The 17,028-nt window shown below is 35.5% G+C and overlaps 1 protein-coding gene across 7 annotated transcripts in view; it reads left to right on the top strand.

Moving 5' to 3' along the window:
- LOC138709184 (protein SLC31A2-like) overlaps positions 1-15,962 on the top strand; it is a 152,002-nt gene extending 136,040 nt beyond the window's left edge. For all 7 annotated transcript variants that reach the window (XR_011334862.1, XM_069839757.1, XM_069839756.1 and 4 more), the window contains one exon: positions 637-15,962. Coding sequence is in view for 6 of the 7 variants with exons in the window: in XM_069839757.1 (XP_069695858.1) it covers positions 637-818 (182 nt within the window). In the remaining variant the exon portion in view is untranslated. The remainder of the gene's footprint in view (positions 1-636) is intronic.
- The last annotated feature ends 1,066 nt before the right edge of the window (positions 15,963-17,028 follow it).

Here is a 17,028-nt window from a genome sequence, read left to right as displayed (position 1 = left end):
TAAATTTTACAGAATCAGTTCGTATTAATGGGATAGAGATCAATGGGATTCTACTGTTTTCGTTATAATTTGCGAAGCAGTTATCAGTGTAGTTTTAAGAATTTTTTTTATCAATCAGAGAATTCGATTTTGTATTTTGTTACCTTTTTTTCGTAGATGTTGTTATTAATATTTTTCCACAAGAAAAGCAGAATGTATGGTAACCCTGCATCTGCACTTATATAAAAATACCGTACAGTTACAGTCTAGTATATACAGTCACGAAGTTCAATATGTAGTAAATATGCATCCATAGATAGTTGCTAACCACTAGGATTGCTACTATCGCCTCATTACAGACAATGCGAAATAGTACCTGCACAGTCTGTTGTTCCTAGCACCCTCACAACTCAAGCTTCGTGACTGTATATACTAGACTGTGGTACAGTACTGTAATTTGTTAATAGGTTGCTCATGTTCATTGTCTGTAACATTTTCTCACAGTTACATTTGTGTTGGATAGTTATATTCAGACCAAGTCACAAAAACTAAAAATATTAACTGACGAGAACAAATCTGAGTCAGATGCCACATAATTTTATAAACTGTGAATATTTTGTAATCCTGCATTCATTATTTTGTACACTCTGTTTACAGAAACTACAAAAACTGAAGATTGTGGACAGACAGAATCAGATGCATTGCCTGAAGTAGCACACGGAATGGTACATTGTGCTGCAGTGCAAGAGGATTTGGCAGAGCACCAAAATAATGATAATTCTCCCAAAGGACAATGTCACCATGAAATTGTTACTGAAGTGCATAGAGCTGATGTGTGAAATTCCTTTTCCTTAAAAATGAACTTGTCTCTGGATTATTCCATGTTTTTTATTGTGTATGATAATATGAAGGGTTCAGAACCATAGTGGGCTAAGTGCCATTTACTAAAACCGTAGAAAACAAGGTTTAAAATGAAGTTATTACCATAATTCAATGGAAAATATAGCAAGTAATATAAAGTATACACATTCAAACTAAATGATATGTCAATCTTCATGATAACTATGGTATTCATTTAACTGTAACCCTTGCTTTCTCCATTTTTAATAAATGGCGCTTGGCCCACTATGGCCTGAACCCTTCATATATTCTTCAAATTAATGTAATCAGTTGGATAGTGTAGGTCTATTAATTTTTTTCAGTTCATAATTCTATTATGATATTAATGAGTCACTGTGATAAAGATTAACTTTTAAGAGCAATTCAAGACGTTTTAGATTTTTCCAGATAGGCCTACAGTATTGGAAAATATTTAAATTTTCAACTTTCTGTAGAAACGATAACTTTTTTATTTGTCTTTAACAGATTGGACCACCTCATATATGTGAAAGTTTGAAAATTCAAAATAAACTAGATTTCATTTTACAATATCAGCAAAAAGAGTGTGGTTATACATACGTTGAATGAAGATATCAGCCAAGAGGCTGCTGAGATGTGGAAAGAAAGAAACAGCATTGGAGAGCTTAGGAGTATTTTGTGATGTTTAGAAACAGGCCTTATTGATCCTAAACTTAATTTTCTTCAAGATGATGATGACAACGATGATGACAAATGTACTTCCACATCATGGTCATGTAACCTGTTAGGCCCATTACACACTATACTGAGAGATGTGTAATGTGAAATGTGCACTGAGAAATACGGAAGAGAGGCGAGAGAGCGTTATCCACACACTGCACCGAGAAATGTGTACCGGTAATGCAAACTATGCATTTTCAGTTGTTTTTCCACGGCCTTCAATAACTATGACTATGTAGTGGTGATATAGGTGGTGATGGAGTTTCTTTCATAGTGCCAATCATATAAAATATTTGACAAAATTACCAACATAATATGCAAGAGGTCCAGGACGAATTACTAGGAAAATGGTCAGTTTCCATAGCAGGGGCGGCTTTCGAAGGGGGGCTGCGGAGCTGCAGCACCCCCAGACATTTGTGGTTCTTGTCTCGTTTTATGTTGTGAAATACATTTATTATACAGTCTCTATTTAGAGGCTCGAATTTTTTTTTAAATTTCGCTCTCATTGACATGCACACAATCGTTAGTGAAGTCACTTCCTCCCCTGGTGCTGCCAGAGCGAAACCAGAGACAAGGACTACAGGGTGCAGCCACTTCCTCCCCTGGAGCTGCCAGTCTCGTCTCGGAAGCTTTGCGCGTTAGTTTTACCCCTCCCCCTGCTAGCCCCTTGCCAAGAATCCAGAGTTTCCAGGCGCTGCAAAATTTGCAGCAGTTTGTCAGTAGCGCGCAGTTTTAAATACATTTTCTTTAACGTTGTGAGTATAACAAGTGCAACAATGTTTAATTCTGTACAATATTTACATTCTATTCAGTTCAGTACCTTAACAATTCAGGAGAAATGTGAAATTAAGTGCCCATCAGTTGAATCTCATAATGGAAAGAGCCGCTAAACAAAATAGCCTACAAAGCTCGCATATTTTTTGCTAATGTATCCAGTATCCCTGCTTTCTTCTCTCGATCTCCACACAGTCTGTATTAAATCAATGTGTTTGAAAGACAATTCCATCAGCTGGGGCAACAAGATGGAGTTTTAAATAAGAACAGTAAATGTTATTCATGAGAAGAAGGAGCCATTGCTACAATGTTTTCAAATCATAATGGAATCTGAAACATCTAACAACATCACAATAAATGAGGCAAGCGCCCTGGTACATACTCTTGAAGATCCTGAATTCAATTTCTGGCTCAGTTTTTTTTTCATTTATTGATGTATCATTTAGATATATTATACAACCAATTACAACATCGCCAGTTAGATATTTCTAAGGTTCAAATCTGCGTATAAAAAATTAAATTATGGTTTATTTAGTGACACTCGCAACTGCAGAGGTTATATCAGCATCGTTGGTGTGGCGGAATTTTGTCCCGCAGGATTCTTTTAAATGCCAGTAAATCTACTGACATGAGCCTGTCTCATTTAAACACACTTAAATGCCATCGACCTGGGCCGGGATCGAACCGCAACCGACTATGTTACCGAGGTCGACTCTGCATATCAAGTTTTGTTAATGCCATACAGACAATACGGAACAGTGCACAGTAATCTTGAGCAGCGAGATCTGTGAAAATGAAAACCCTAAAAAGCGTCGTAAGGTCGAAGGGGTTCAGACAAGGGTTGCGGCAGCCAAGGAAGTGTGTGACCTCATTATCACACAAGCTGACACCCGATTCCAGTTCATAGATCATTTGATACTATCTTCTCTTCTGTGTCAAGAAAAATTTGAATGCTACAAAAGCTGATTTCCTGAAAATGACTTAAATGTATGTGTGAAGCTTTTCCCAATGCTCGATAAAGACAAACTAAAAACGGAACTCATTGTGTTGTATCAGAGACAAGAATTCAGAAATATCAGTGATGCAGTCAAGCTCTTGCAGTTTCTTCTATCTGAGAACTTGCAGGACTCATTTTCAGAAGTTGTGAAACTATTACATTAGCTATGTTTTCCATTGTAAAGATTATGTTAAACGACATATCAGATTTTAATAAGATGATGATTCAAAAGTTTGCAACCTACAAGACAAGGCGCATGGAACTAATCTTTAAATAAAGTAAGTTGCTTGGTTTATTTTTGTATGCAGCCCCCCTTAATTCAATACCTACGAGCCGCCACTGTTCCATAGTATTGCATTGTGGATCTATCGAGTGTTATATTTGTAATAAGGGGGGGGGAGGGGTACAACAGTATATTACAATAAACAAGTATCAAAAGATTTTTATCCTGAAAGTATTTGTGGCTGCAAACTAAAACCACACGTTTACCACTGTACAGGCCTACATCTCGCAAAAGCCAATGAAGCAAAAGAAAATTGTGCCTTCTTTGGTGTGGCTTTTCTGGAGCATTACTGTTATTTCTTCGCTATATTAAACGGCATGCAGCATAATATAACTTGGATGTATTTTACTTTATCACGAAACTGATACTGTTCACTTTTTTCATGAATAGGAACAGCATTTGCTCTGGTCCAATTCAACCCCTGCATCAAGGGCACATTGAAAAAAATTGAATGCTTAACAGGGGCGAATGCTAGTCTTGCTCTTTTATTCATGGGGGAAGATGGGAGGATATAATAATTCATACTTAATAAAACATAATCAGACCCACATAAATAATTTATTTTATAACTATGAAATCATTATGAGCCATTTATTTAACATTTTAGTGAATTAAATGTCAAAGTATATACATAGAAATGAAATGCAGCTCATGATTGAGGTGTTCTCTGGAATAATAATTTAACGTATGTTAGGTCATTCTTGCGTGTCCAGAATATATTGAATCATTAATAACAGAACTCCTTCCTGACAACATATTATTTCCCTCCAACAAACAAAGCACACATTAGAAACATTTGAATATTATTCTGTTCAATGCTGTTATATCGGAGCTTGTATGTTTGATGCTATGTACCTCAAATTCAAGATTTTGGAGTTAAGATGACAACCTTTCCTGACCTTGAGTTGACCTGCAATAAATATTTATGCGTCTTACTGCTGAGAATGAGCGTTCAGCAGAGGATGTGGTAGCAGGAATGGTTACTACCAGTTGTATTAGTTTATAAACCTCAGGCATACCCATGTACACTTTATTAGTGTGCAAAAACTGCATCAAGTCTCTAACACTTTTTCCTCTGAACTCAGATGAATACATTATGCTTAGTTCAGTCTTTAAACGAACTATGTCGAAAAAAGACCCATAGGTTTTTCCTAGGGAAATAACATCACTGTCTGGAAACTTGTTTCTATGCTTTTCAAACAAATCACAATCCAGACGCGAAAAGAACACAAAGTTTTCAGTAGATTTAAAACACTCTCCTATTTGAACCAGTATGTTGTCGAGAATTTCACTTCTCTTGATCATCAGAAATTGAACATGGCTTCCCTCCACAAACATCGATTTCAGTCTCAATGTTGTCATATATTCTCGTGAAGTCTACGTCCCTCATAGCCTGGATATGTGAAGAGAGTTCAACTTTTTTGGCACAGTACTTTATAGCCAGACTTTTTGTTTGCAAAATGTTAAACACAGTAGCGGAGAATGAAAAAACCTTCGAGAACACTGCTAGCAGAAGTCGAATGTTAAAGTTACATAGGAAGGACAAAAATTCATGTGCTTTCAATACTGTATTGCCATCCCACTCATCTGAAGTATCCAGCACTTGTTGAAAGAATTCCACTAACAAATCATAACATTTGTTCACATTATTAACGAGACGTGAAGAGAAATTCCATCTCGTTGGTTCCTTCTTCTGAACAAAATCCTTAAGAACAGCTAGTCTCTTTGTAGACTTCGAAAAAAAAAAAAGAAAAAGCAAGTCCTGACATCGTTTGTAAGAAAATGGTACACTCTGATTTTCGAAGCAGACTGCTGTAATGTCAGATTCAGAAAGTGATTATAACAATGCACAAATGTCACGCATGGATACTGTTCTTGGACTAATTATTCAGACCATTCACATGACCAGCTAAGACAGCCGCACCATCATATGTTTGAGTCACAATCTTTTTCTCACATTTGAACTCTTTTAGAATCTCACACACGTGCTCGAAAAGGGCTCCAGCTGTGCGATCTCGACTCACATCAACAAGACCTAGAAATCTTTCTTGAATCTCACTGTTTTCGTCTGTTTAACGAAGCACTGTAGTAAGTTGCGATTTATTTATGATATCGGATGTTTCGTTCAACATTATCTCCACAAAGTTCGTTTGTGCAATCTCTTCTTTTATTTTTTTCACAACTAACAAATTAATGTTTGCAATTAAATCATTTTGAATTGTAGACGATGTAGAGTCTTTCATATGAATTGCCAAAAGAGGATCATATTCGATTATCATATGTAGAAGTTCGATATAATTCCCCCTGTTCACAAAAGTTGAAAATTCGTCATGTCCACCAAATGGTAGCTCCTGCTTTGCTAACTAACACACTGCATCACTCAAACGTTCCTTTTTGCCTTTTCATTGTGGAATAGGTCACTGATGCGTTTCTGTTCATCCAGCTGGTATCGATCCTTGTTTGATCAAAGCTGTTCAACTGCAAAAAACACTTTATATGGTTTGCAGACGTTTCGTGTCTTGTAATAGACAATGTTAAAGTATTTAAATTGCCAAAGCCAATTTTACGCCATACACTGTTATCTGTAGAAAATAACAAACATGGCCAACAAAACAGTTTATTCAGTTTTTTCGACCCTGCCAACCAATGCGTATTGTTGTATTGAGATGCACTGCATGAACGCACATATTCTCTATTTTTCTCCTTATGTTGTCCTTTTAAATCTGGCAGCCCTGGACATGGTCTGCCATTCTTTATAATGTGTGTCTTCTCTTGAATAGTCCTCCAGGAAAATGGATTTGATAATAAGGTTTCAGTAACACAATTCCGAACTCATTGCAACACTTCAAATTAATGTTTAAGAATTAATAATTCATGCAGCAGCTAACATATGCATTCTGCTCGTACAATTACATTGCACTCGCAAATCACAGCACATTCACTGCTAAAAACTGCTGCCAATATTGGTCTGCGTAACGTTAAATAGTCATTGGTGTAGCTCTCAGACCAGAGTTTCGAACAACACGTAACAGCAGCATGTGCGCCTGGGGCGGATTAAGGAGGAAGGTACTTGCGTGCGCATCATATTCTCGCTATTTCTACATCTTTCCTGTAGCTCCGAGAAACGAGCAAGCATTGTGATACTTCTGGTGTGCAACCTGCGGATGGTATTACGCCTATACATTATTACAAAAATCAGAAGAAATTTTAATGTACATAATCCCATTTTGAGAAATACACATTCTATGAAAATATTGGGCTTGCACAGCAAACATAGCATGCCCGGAGAAATCGCTTCTTATGCTTAATATATTATCGTGTTGACTAGTATGTAATACATACAGTAATATCTAAGTATAAAATCATCATCATAGATTTTCATTGTTAAATATCTGATAATGAAGTCATATAATTTCATTCTTAGCCACACGAATGTTGATTTGAATTGCAAATCAGAAGTCTAACCTAATGTTGGAGGTTTAAATCGATTGATATCTGCTCCCAGATTTCTTCTTTTAATTTAGTATTTTTATAGTTTTTATCATACTTATTTGTATGGCACCGAACAATTTCAATGAACTGCTCTGACACATTTGAAGACATTTTGTTACATTTTATGAGTAATGAAATTAAAACAGCTGAAAAATGTTTTCCCGATAGAGTTCGTATTCGTAGAGAGAAGACAAATGTATCTTGAAAACTCTCTGAGCTAGCAATCAGAGTAAGAAATGTGTTTATCTTGCGTGAGGTGTGCGAGAAACTCGTATGTGACATTTCATTTAAAACAATGTTTTCGATTTCTCGTGTTTCGGCGCTCATTTCACATTACACATTTCTTAGTGTAGTGTGTAACTGGCCTTACCATCTCGATTCATAGTTATTCTTGTTCCATTTGGCATGTACATCACAAATGTTCTGGCATTTTCTCGTTCTTCATTCTCTTGAGATTATGTTTCTAAATCAGTTTGTAATTTTGAATAATCCTACAACCTGTAAATGCCCTTGTCTGAAAGAATCTGTAGATGTGAAATACCTGGGAATTATTGTCGATCAGCACTTGAAATGGGATAGACAAATCACCTTTCCATGTAACAGGATTCGTAAAACAATTGAGCGTTTTTGCAAGAGTCTATAGATGCAGAAATCAGGATTTTACAGAAATTACACTAAGTGACAGGATCTATCAAGTTTTGAAAAAAAACCTGGAAGGTTTGGTAGTCTCTACATACGGTATGAATCAAGTTTTAGTAAATCTGATTTCATAGATCGATTCCAGAGGTAGAAAACATACGATATCCATATGTAATTCACTTTCTAAAATTTCTGCATATATTGACTTTTGCAAAAACGCTCCTCAATTTGAAATTTGTAAACCTTCGCCATTACTTGGCTACACATGTTCTACGTTTAGTTGAATCTGTTATCCAATATGGTATAACTGGATGGGGAGGCATTACAAAAACTGCTCTTCTTCCTCTAATTATATTGCCAAAACAATATAATCAAAATTTGTTTGAAAAGGCGACTGGACTATCCAACAAACTTGATCCATTCCGAATTGAATGTTTTTAGAATTGACCAAATTTATAAATACTCTTTAATGAAATTCTATCATAAAAATAGAATGAAATTTGTGGCTCAGCCACATGATCGTAATTCAAGACGAAATGAAATTCTTAATTTAGTTGAACCTAAATGTTTCACATCTGCTGCTTTACTACACAGTACAAATTATGGTCCACGTCTATATAATTCGATAATAAAATTTCATCCAAAATTGACTACTTTAAGCAATGAAATTTTCACATCCAGAATAAAAAAATTTATATGACAGACTTCCCTGTTTTATAATATGTACCATGTATAAGACAAGTTTTTTTCAATCCTAAGTATATTTTTCTATCTTATCTTTGTTACTATATCAACATAAACTGTACTAATTATACTACTAATAATAAGTTAACAGCCTATTAATCTATCACCAATTTCAACATCGTCTCTTTTTACACTCAGTTATTACTAGTATTATTATTATTACTAACTTTATTATTATCATCTTTATGTGACCATTTTTCTTAAGTATTTTGTCTACAAAGTATATATATTTATGTATGTTTCTATCTACTCTTCTTAAGAATGTGATCTTAGTGCAAGAATTTTAAATTTTATTTTTGAAACAGTAGAGATTTCTATTTTTGTATTACCGATATGTATAATCTGTATAGGGGCATTCCATGTCAAATCAACACAAAAAAGTGGACTTTTCAACCCGACCACCTCAGATTTTCATTAAATTTGGTAGGATGGTAAAGAACCTTAAGTTAAGTACTTATGTAAAATTTTAGCCCTCAATAATGCACGATATCCCTACAGCAATTCTGTCAATACGAGAAAAAATGTAAAAATGTCGCATACTATGTCAACAAAAATAATTCATAACTTTTCTTCTAATTGAGGTAGAATCTTAAACTTGGGCTTATTTTAAAGCTAAGGGATCATACGTTTCAATAAAAATAGGTTTGCATCAAAGTAATGAATTCTTTATTGAATAGTCACGTGAAACACATTTTAACATTTAATATCTATAAATGCGGGACATAAATTATTTCGCGAAAAATGTATGTTATAGAGGTAAGAGTATTCTCACCTTGGTGTAAGTTTCATTTTGGAAACGTTTCCGGAATATCAGTAAAAAAATATATCAATGTATTGGTTTGTAGCATTTAACCCCGTCTTACACCAACACTGCATGCGCACGAGTTCCTACTTGTCTGATAAGCTGCGTCATCGATCTGTTAGGCTGTCATGAGTGGCAGTTTATACAGTCTTCAATTTATACAAAACGTGCAATCTGTTTCAAGTGCAGTGTCGTTAGTTTTCGTAGTATGTGGTAGTTTTGTGCGATGTGATGGAGTCACGTTTTAAGTTATAGGCCTATGTTTGCTGCAATCCCTTCGAGAAATCAGGGCACTGTAAATAGAGGAAAAATTTAAGAAGTGTTATATCGTGGATGCTAAATGTATTTCCTGATTTAAAACAGGAACAAAAGGTGAGTGCTATGTGTCGCAAAGAAATAAAAATATAATATGATGCTATTACGCAGAATCCTCATAATGACTCTAGTAATGAAGAATACGTCGACTCTACAGCAAATGTAAGTTCATTAAATACAAGTCTTTTTGACCAAGGTGTGTTCCTTATTAAACAAGAAAGGCTACAACAAGAGAAATATAAGAGACAGAAATTTGAAAATATTGTAAAAGACAAAATCTTCGATATAAAGATGCCGAGGAACCAGGACCTTTCTGATTCTGAAATTTTGTCTCAGTTGCAGGAACATTTTCAAAATTCAGGTAAAAGTGAGAAAATCACCATTTTAACACTACTACCTAAAAGCTGGAGCGTAAATAATATAAAAAAAAGTTTCTTTCAGCTTTCGAATACATAATTCGGAAAGCCAAAGTCCTGGCAAAGGGAAAGGGAATTTTGTGTTCACCAAATCCGAAACCTGGAAAACCCTTGCTCGCGGCTGTTGCCGGTGAAGTTAAAAAATTCCGTTGTTCTGACGAGATAAGCAGAATGATGCCTGGTAAGAAATATTTGTTGTGATTAAAGAATCAGGGAGTAAATCACATGAGAAGAAATTAATTATATGCAGTGTTTAAAAATTCTAACCCTGACCAAGAAATTGTATTCTAGCTGGAGTTAGTGGACTATACTGTCTGTGTTTGTGTCCTATCAGAATGTAAAACTTATGCCAGAAGCAATTTATTAAAGTTTCAGGTCTACGTGGATTTCAAGAAAATTTTTCTTTATACTTTCCAACTTAACATCTGTAATTCACCGCAAAAATTATGTATTTCTCCGATGGATTCTCTGCTCAGTATAAAAATAGAAAAAAATTTCCTGAACCTCACATTACATGAAGAAGAATTTGGATTTCCAACAGAACTTGATCCTGGGACCTTTGGCTGAACACACCAATGCTCTTACCAACTGAGTTACTCGACACCGTCTCAACTTTTCCCTTTATGTCCACAGAACTCGAGTGGGCTGACAAGATGCTAGAAACCCACATTGAGTGCACACAAACTCTGTGTGACTTGAAATTGTGGTTTTCTGTTAACGTGCCTACAGTAGCATATATACAATAAAACCCCGATAAGATGCTGTTCAAGGGACCTGGTTTAAACCACGTATTAATCGGGACCGCGTATTAGGCAGGTATATTAATTTTGACTTATATACAGTACCTATTAGCATTTTTCTTTATTGAAATACATGATTCATGAAAGGTAATATAGTATTACTCCATTATGTAATTACTGTACTGTACGTCAAATACATTTACAATATGTACTGTACTTAATTCTTTCGGAAAAAAAGTCATTTATAGTTGTTTGCCATCTGTGTGTTCTCCAAGTCCTCATGTTTACCACACTTCAGTTTCCTGCAATTATATCTTCCCGACGATGTCGCAACTGTAGTGATAGTGATTGAGTCGCGATTTTTTATTATCATTCTTAATATCGATGATGGGATTCCTAATGAATCAGAGAGTTGATTCTGAGTAAGAGTACTGTTCTCATTGTACTTTCATAAGATTTCCAATTTTTCCGACACAGAAAGCGCTTTTCATTCAACACTCATTGTAATGACATTCACAGACACTTCAATACACTAAAGGACAACAAACTTCCCTGCCCAGCAAAAATTTCCAGAATTTTATTACGGCCGAGTGAGGAATGCTGTGTGAGAGAGAGGGTTAGCAAGAGGGTGAGGTATTGTAACTGTATGTAGGCTTTAAGAGCATAACAAGAGGGTGGGGTATACTAAGGTATGAAGTATGAAGGTTTAAATGTGCAGGTAAAGGGTCGAATACCAGTACTTTTCAGGTTAATGGCACCAGTGAGTTCAGTGACCAAGACGTTTCATTGCTGTTACAGTACATTGCTGAAAATTACATCGAAAATATTCCACAAAAACAGTGTATTATGCGGGACTTGAGCACAACAAACAGGGTATTTTATAAAGGCGTTATATATGAAATGTGCAGGGACCGGACAAAAAAAGCGTATTACACGGGATAGCGTAATAAGCAGGCTCGTCTTATCGAGGTTTTACTGTATTACACAAATCTAGCTTTCAGGTGCGCTTGATGTGAGTTTCTGGCATCTTGTCAGCCCACTCGAGTTCTGTGGACATAAAGGGAAAAGTTGAGACAGTGTCAAGTGAAATTATGCGGCCCCGGAACAATTTTTCATTTGAAATCATTCAAGTCTGCTTCACAGGGAGCTTTACCTGAAAGCTAAATTTGTATATCTAAATTCTGTGTATAATCTAAAAATAAATACACGAACAGTCCTCATAATATCTCGTCTTTACTGTTATCATTCGATATTGATCAGAGTTTCTAATGGTCACACTTCTATATATCAACATTAGTCTTTCTAATGTTCTGAGAGGGAAATTGTTTATGATTAACATGGGCTGCTGCCTCTAGTAAATTATAATTGCTTTCATGATTAATAGTAAAATTGTACATATGTGTTATTCATAGTAGATACTTGAAATTAATGAGGATCATCTGCCTGCACACGTCTCATATTTTCGGAATATATTTTCTTGCAGTGTACGGTATGCAGTGGCTTGTGCTCCATAGAAAATAGGCATAATCAGGTTTTTCCTCCAATTCAGTTAAAAAAAAAAAAAGAAAGCTAATAGTAAAGTAATCTAGATTTCTAAATTATATCTTAAAAGAATGTGGATTGAGTAATACTGTGAGCATTTCATGCACACAATACCTGGAGTTTTGCAAAGCATGTAGGAAGAAAATTTTACACAAGTTTCTCGTAATCCAATAACAGTTATTTTGTGTGTCGGAATAACACATGAAATATCACCGTGCCTTGTCTTATAGAAAAAGGAACATCTGCTGACTTCTGGAAAAAGAACTAAGGAAGAGACTATTGAAGTGCTTTGTGTGAAGTGGGCAGAAACATGAACTTTACGACGAAGTGAAGAGAAGCTACTATAAGCATTTGAAATGTGGATATGGAGAAGAATGGCGCTATGAGATGGACAGACAGAATAAAAAATGAAGCTGTGCTGAAAAGACTGGGTGAAGAAAAAATGATGCTGAAGCTGGTCAGGAAGAGAAGGAGGAATTGGTGTCCACATCTGTGGAGTAATGGTTAGTGCATCTGGCTGCGAAACCAGGTGGCCCAGGTTCTATTCCCAGTTGGGGCAAGTTACCTGGTTGAGGTTTTTTCTGGGGTTTTCCCTCAACCCAATACGAACAAATGGTGGGTAACTTTCGGTGCTGGACCCCGGACTCATTTCACCAGCATTACCACCATCTCATTCAGATGCTAAAAAACTTGAGATGTTGATACTTAAAAAAAAAAAGGAATTGGTTGGGTCACTGACTGATAAGAAACTGCCTACTGAAAGATGTACTGATGAGAATCGTGAACAGAAGAAGAGTTCATGGCAGAAGAAGATATCAGATGATAGACAACATTAAGATATTTAGATCATATGTGGAGACTAAGAGAAAGGCAGAAAATAGAAAAGATTGGAGAAAGCTGGGTTTGCAGTGAAAGACCTGTCCTTGGATAGAATGCTGTATATATAAAACCATACTTCATTGCCACAACAGGAATATGCACTGATTGTACTTATTCATTCTACTTGTGTGTACTTTCAATGCTTAAGTGTGAAACCATTTTGTAACTGATAAGAATGGAATGTCATGAGAGAGAGAGAGAGAGAGAGAGAGAGAGAGAGAGACTATATGTGGAGACGTATTTTCTCAACTTGAGTAGCAATTTGATGGTTCTTAAATAGATTCTTTTTTATACACAAAGTATAACTCTTGTAATGAAAACTTTTCCTATTTCCATTGGGTTTTTTTTTTTTTACTTGGTTATATTTCTGCAGTGCTTGGGAAAAGTGACATAAGTCAGTTTTCACAAACCTTTTTTGATAATTTATTGATAATTTACACTGGTTTATGTCGATTTGATTTTTTTTTCTGTATGAATTATTGTAATGGGAGGAATACCTATGTATTTTTTTCCAAGCGAACAGATGTTCCGTAAGTTGTCAATAAATTATCAAAAAAGGTTTGTGGAAACTGACTTGTGTCACTTTTCCCGAGCACTGCAGATTTAATGGCGATGTATTAATTACTGGCTTATTTAGCATCGATGAAATTGGTGATAGTGAGATAGTATTTGGCGAGATGGGGCCTAGGATTCGCATATATTACCTGACATTCGCCTTAAGGTTGGGGAAACCTCGGAAAAATTCCAACGAGGTATCTGTCTAAGTGGGAATCGAACCCATGCCTGAGCATAACTCCAGATCAGTATGCAAAAGTGCTACTGCCTGAGCTACGTTGGTGGCTCTATTTCCATTGGTCTATATTTTTCTTTAACATATGGTGGTGGTCCATAGTCTAAATAATAATTAAGTTAATTCACTTCAAGAATTGAGTTAACACAAATTTTAATTCTGATTTAAACTTGTCTATGAAGAGCCATTAAGAGAATCTCAATTTAATTAAAGTTTTGAAGAAATTAGCTGTTGTTACAGATCTGTTTGCTGTCAAGCCTGAAGTAAAGAGTAATACTATTTAGATGCAGTGGTGTATATCAGGCCTGGTGGGCCCTTGTGGCGCCAGAGTACTATTTTTCGAGGCTGGGCAACACCAGGGCACTTTCATGATTTTCTTATGATAGTCAAATTTTGCAGTTATAATATGTCATATTTTATTCATATTTAAGCAATTTCATAGTGCAGTCTGTTCTTTAGACATAACAACCTCTTTATCTTTGCTATCACGAAGTTGTTCCAATTTTGTTTTCTATATGGCTATATGCAAGCGATTGTTTCTGTTCAAACAGAATGGAATCCAGAGCCAGGGCACTTTTTGTAAAGTAGAAATACACCACTGTATAATGAAAAAAAAAAAACTATTTTTTAAGTTCACAATAGAACTCGTACTTGTAAGGTTTTTTAAGATGAAGATTGAAAGTTTATGAGAAAATTAACTCTAGACTTTGTAAAATATTCATTGTATTTCCAGATCTTAGTTAGGAAGAATAGATAGTGTAATTTGATTAGTAAGTGTGAGCATTATTGTGACTGATTATCAATGAACAAACAAAAATAGTGTAGATTGAAGTTTGTGAAGTTAGTTCACATGATTTTTATAAAAGCATTTCAACTCTTATATCAGGTGATAAAAATTATAGGTGTTTACTGCACTTACAGCTTCCATTAAAGAACTAATACATACAGTACATTATGATCATTGCTCAAGTAATATCAGCTACGTAATTTTTAATATTGGTATTATGTAGAATAAGAATTCTGGTTTTATGCTATGCCACAAATGGAACTTGTTTATACTGTCTTGGATAATGAACACATGTTAAGATCAGGAAAAACATTTACGTGTTATAGCTGTGTTGCTGTTATTCTGGCTTGGCCTCTCTTATTTGTTTACGTATTAGGCTGGCCAGTGGCGGCTCCTGCATATTTCTTAAGAGGAGGAAAGGAGTTAACAGCTCAAAATGACACCTTCTTGAGAGAAACATGCTACAAATTAGCCTACATGCATCCATGTAAGATCAGGTAGTGTTGGGGTTGGCCTTCCTCCGTTTTGTATAGCAATAATCTGTTTTTGTAAACTGAGTTTCCTAAATTGTCCAAAATATAATATGTTTTCACTTCCATTCATTGTTGAATAATTGCACAAATTAACAATTACAAGGAAATTCACAACCTCGCAACATTTTTCACGCACACTACAGCATCACACGTGTTGGAGGAGACCAGCTACTAACACGTACCGGAACCGTTTTACGGAAATGAGAATGAGAAATAATCTGTTAGGAAAACGAGAAAACTGCATCCACCCACGTGGTCTGTGTTGTCACATGTACATTTTACAAGTTCAGTATCACATGCTTTTGAAGAATGTCAGTTCTTGTAAAGTCATACTACCATTATTGTTCAAAGCTGTCGGTGGCCGATTAATTTTTTTTATGTTAAAAATAATGCAGTTTGCAGTACTTTCACTTTCAAAGATATTTGTACAAAACTGACAACTTGGCTGTTGTCCTGTCTAGTAGACAATGAATGGAAGTGAATTTCAGGGCCAAAAATATCTGCGATATTAATGTAGAACTACTTCCTCTTTGTTTTATATAAATCCAACTTCAACTTTCAGATATCCTCTAAAGTTTCAAACCATGAATAGTAGCTTTTATAAAGTACAATGAATAATATATTTTGATCTATAATCTAAAAAAAAAAAAAAAAAAAAAAAAAAAAATTATATGGTGTCTTTCATAGCTTTGGTTAAAACTGTTTTTATTGTGTCTCCTCCTAGATGTGTTATAGTCTGGTTGAATGCAGCATCGTTAGATGGCAGTGGCAGCGAGCTTGCTGCAAGATCAGTCAGTTTCTATTTCCCGCCCATGCGCTGATTCAGAGGAAGATCTCCTCCCTATCTGTTCATTTACTTGCTTTAAAACTCTGCTTCTTTCTTTGGCCGCTAGCATGCTGTTGTCTATGTGTATTAACTGCAGTAAAGGAGGAATGGATTGACATTCCTCCACACAAACAATCTCGCATTCTTCTCACAGTTTTCTAGTATTATAGCACATGAGTACGCGTCGTTAAAAACTTGATCAACCGAGGTTTCCTTATAGCTGTGAACTTAAAAATTATCAGATCTTCCTCGAATTTCAAAGCATATATTTCATTTGGTATTTACTTTCAAAAGAAGAAAACTGTGAGAAGGACGTTCCTCCCTTCCCTCCCCCAAGGAACCGCCACTGAGGCTGGCTGCATTGTTGCATATTCTATATCTGCTTGCTACCAAATAGGACAATGTAATAATTAAGCTACTATTCTACACACGCAAGCCAGAAGGTTATGTTTATAACAATTTATTAGTGCAAGTTCAGTGTTACTGTTTCGTTTTCTTCAGGAAGAAATCAATCAGAATCATCTTATCTTCAACGATGTTCAGCCCTTTCCTCTAAACCCACTGTGTGTGTATGTGTGTGTGTGTGTGTGTTGTGTGTGCGTGCGTGCGTGCGTGGGTGGGTGGGTGGGTGCGTGCGTGCGTTTTTTTTTTCGAGATATATTGGAGAAAAAGAGAGTTAATGGCTTTATTGCCAAGAACTCAACTTTAGTTAACAACAACATTGTTACAGTTTTTTTATTTTAACATAAAACATGTCAAAGAGAAGTACAAAAAAATATTGGCTCGCATGGAAGAAAGATTAATTATTCTTGTTGAGAAAGAATGTGATAATAAGGACCCTTATTACCTGTAACACAAATAGTTCAAAGAACAGCTGATGCTAATGTTGTGAATAAGATAATGTAATAAATC

This window comes from Periplaneta americana, chromosome 11, assembly GCF_040183065.1.
Source record: "Periplaneta americana isolate PAMFEO1 chromosome 11, P.americana_PAMFEO1_priV1, whole genome shotgun sequence".
Classification (NCBI taxonomy): domain Eukaryota; kingdom Metazoa; phylum Arthropoda; class Insecta; order Blattodea; family Blattidae; genus Periplaneta; species Periplaneta americana.
Note: the sequence above shows the minus strand (reverse complement) of the source record. Positions and strands in the feature narration are given on the sequence as shown.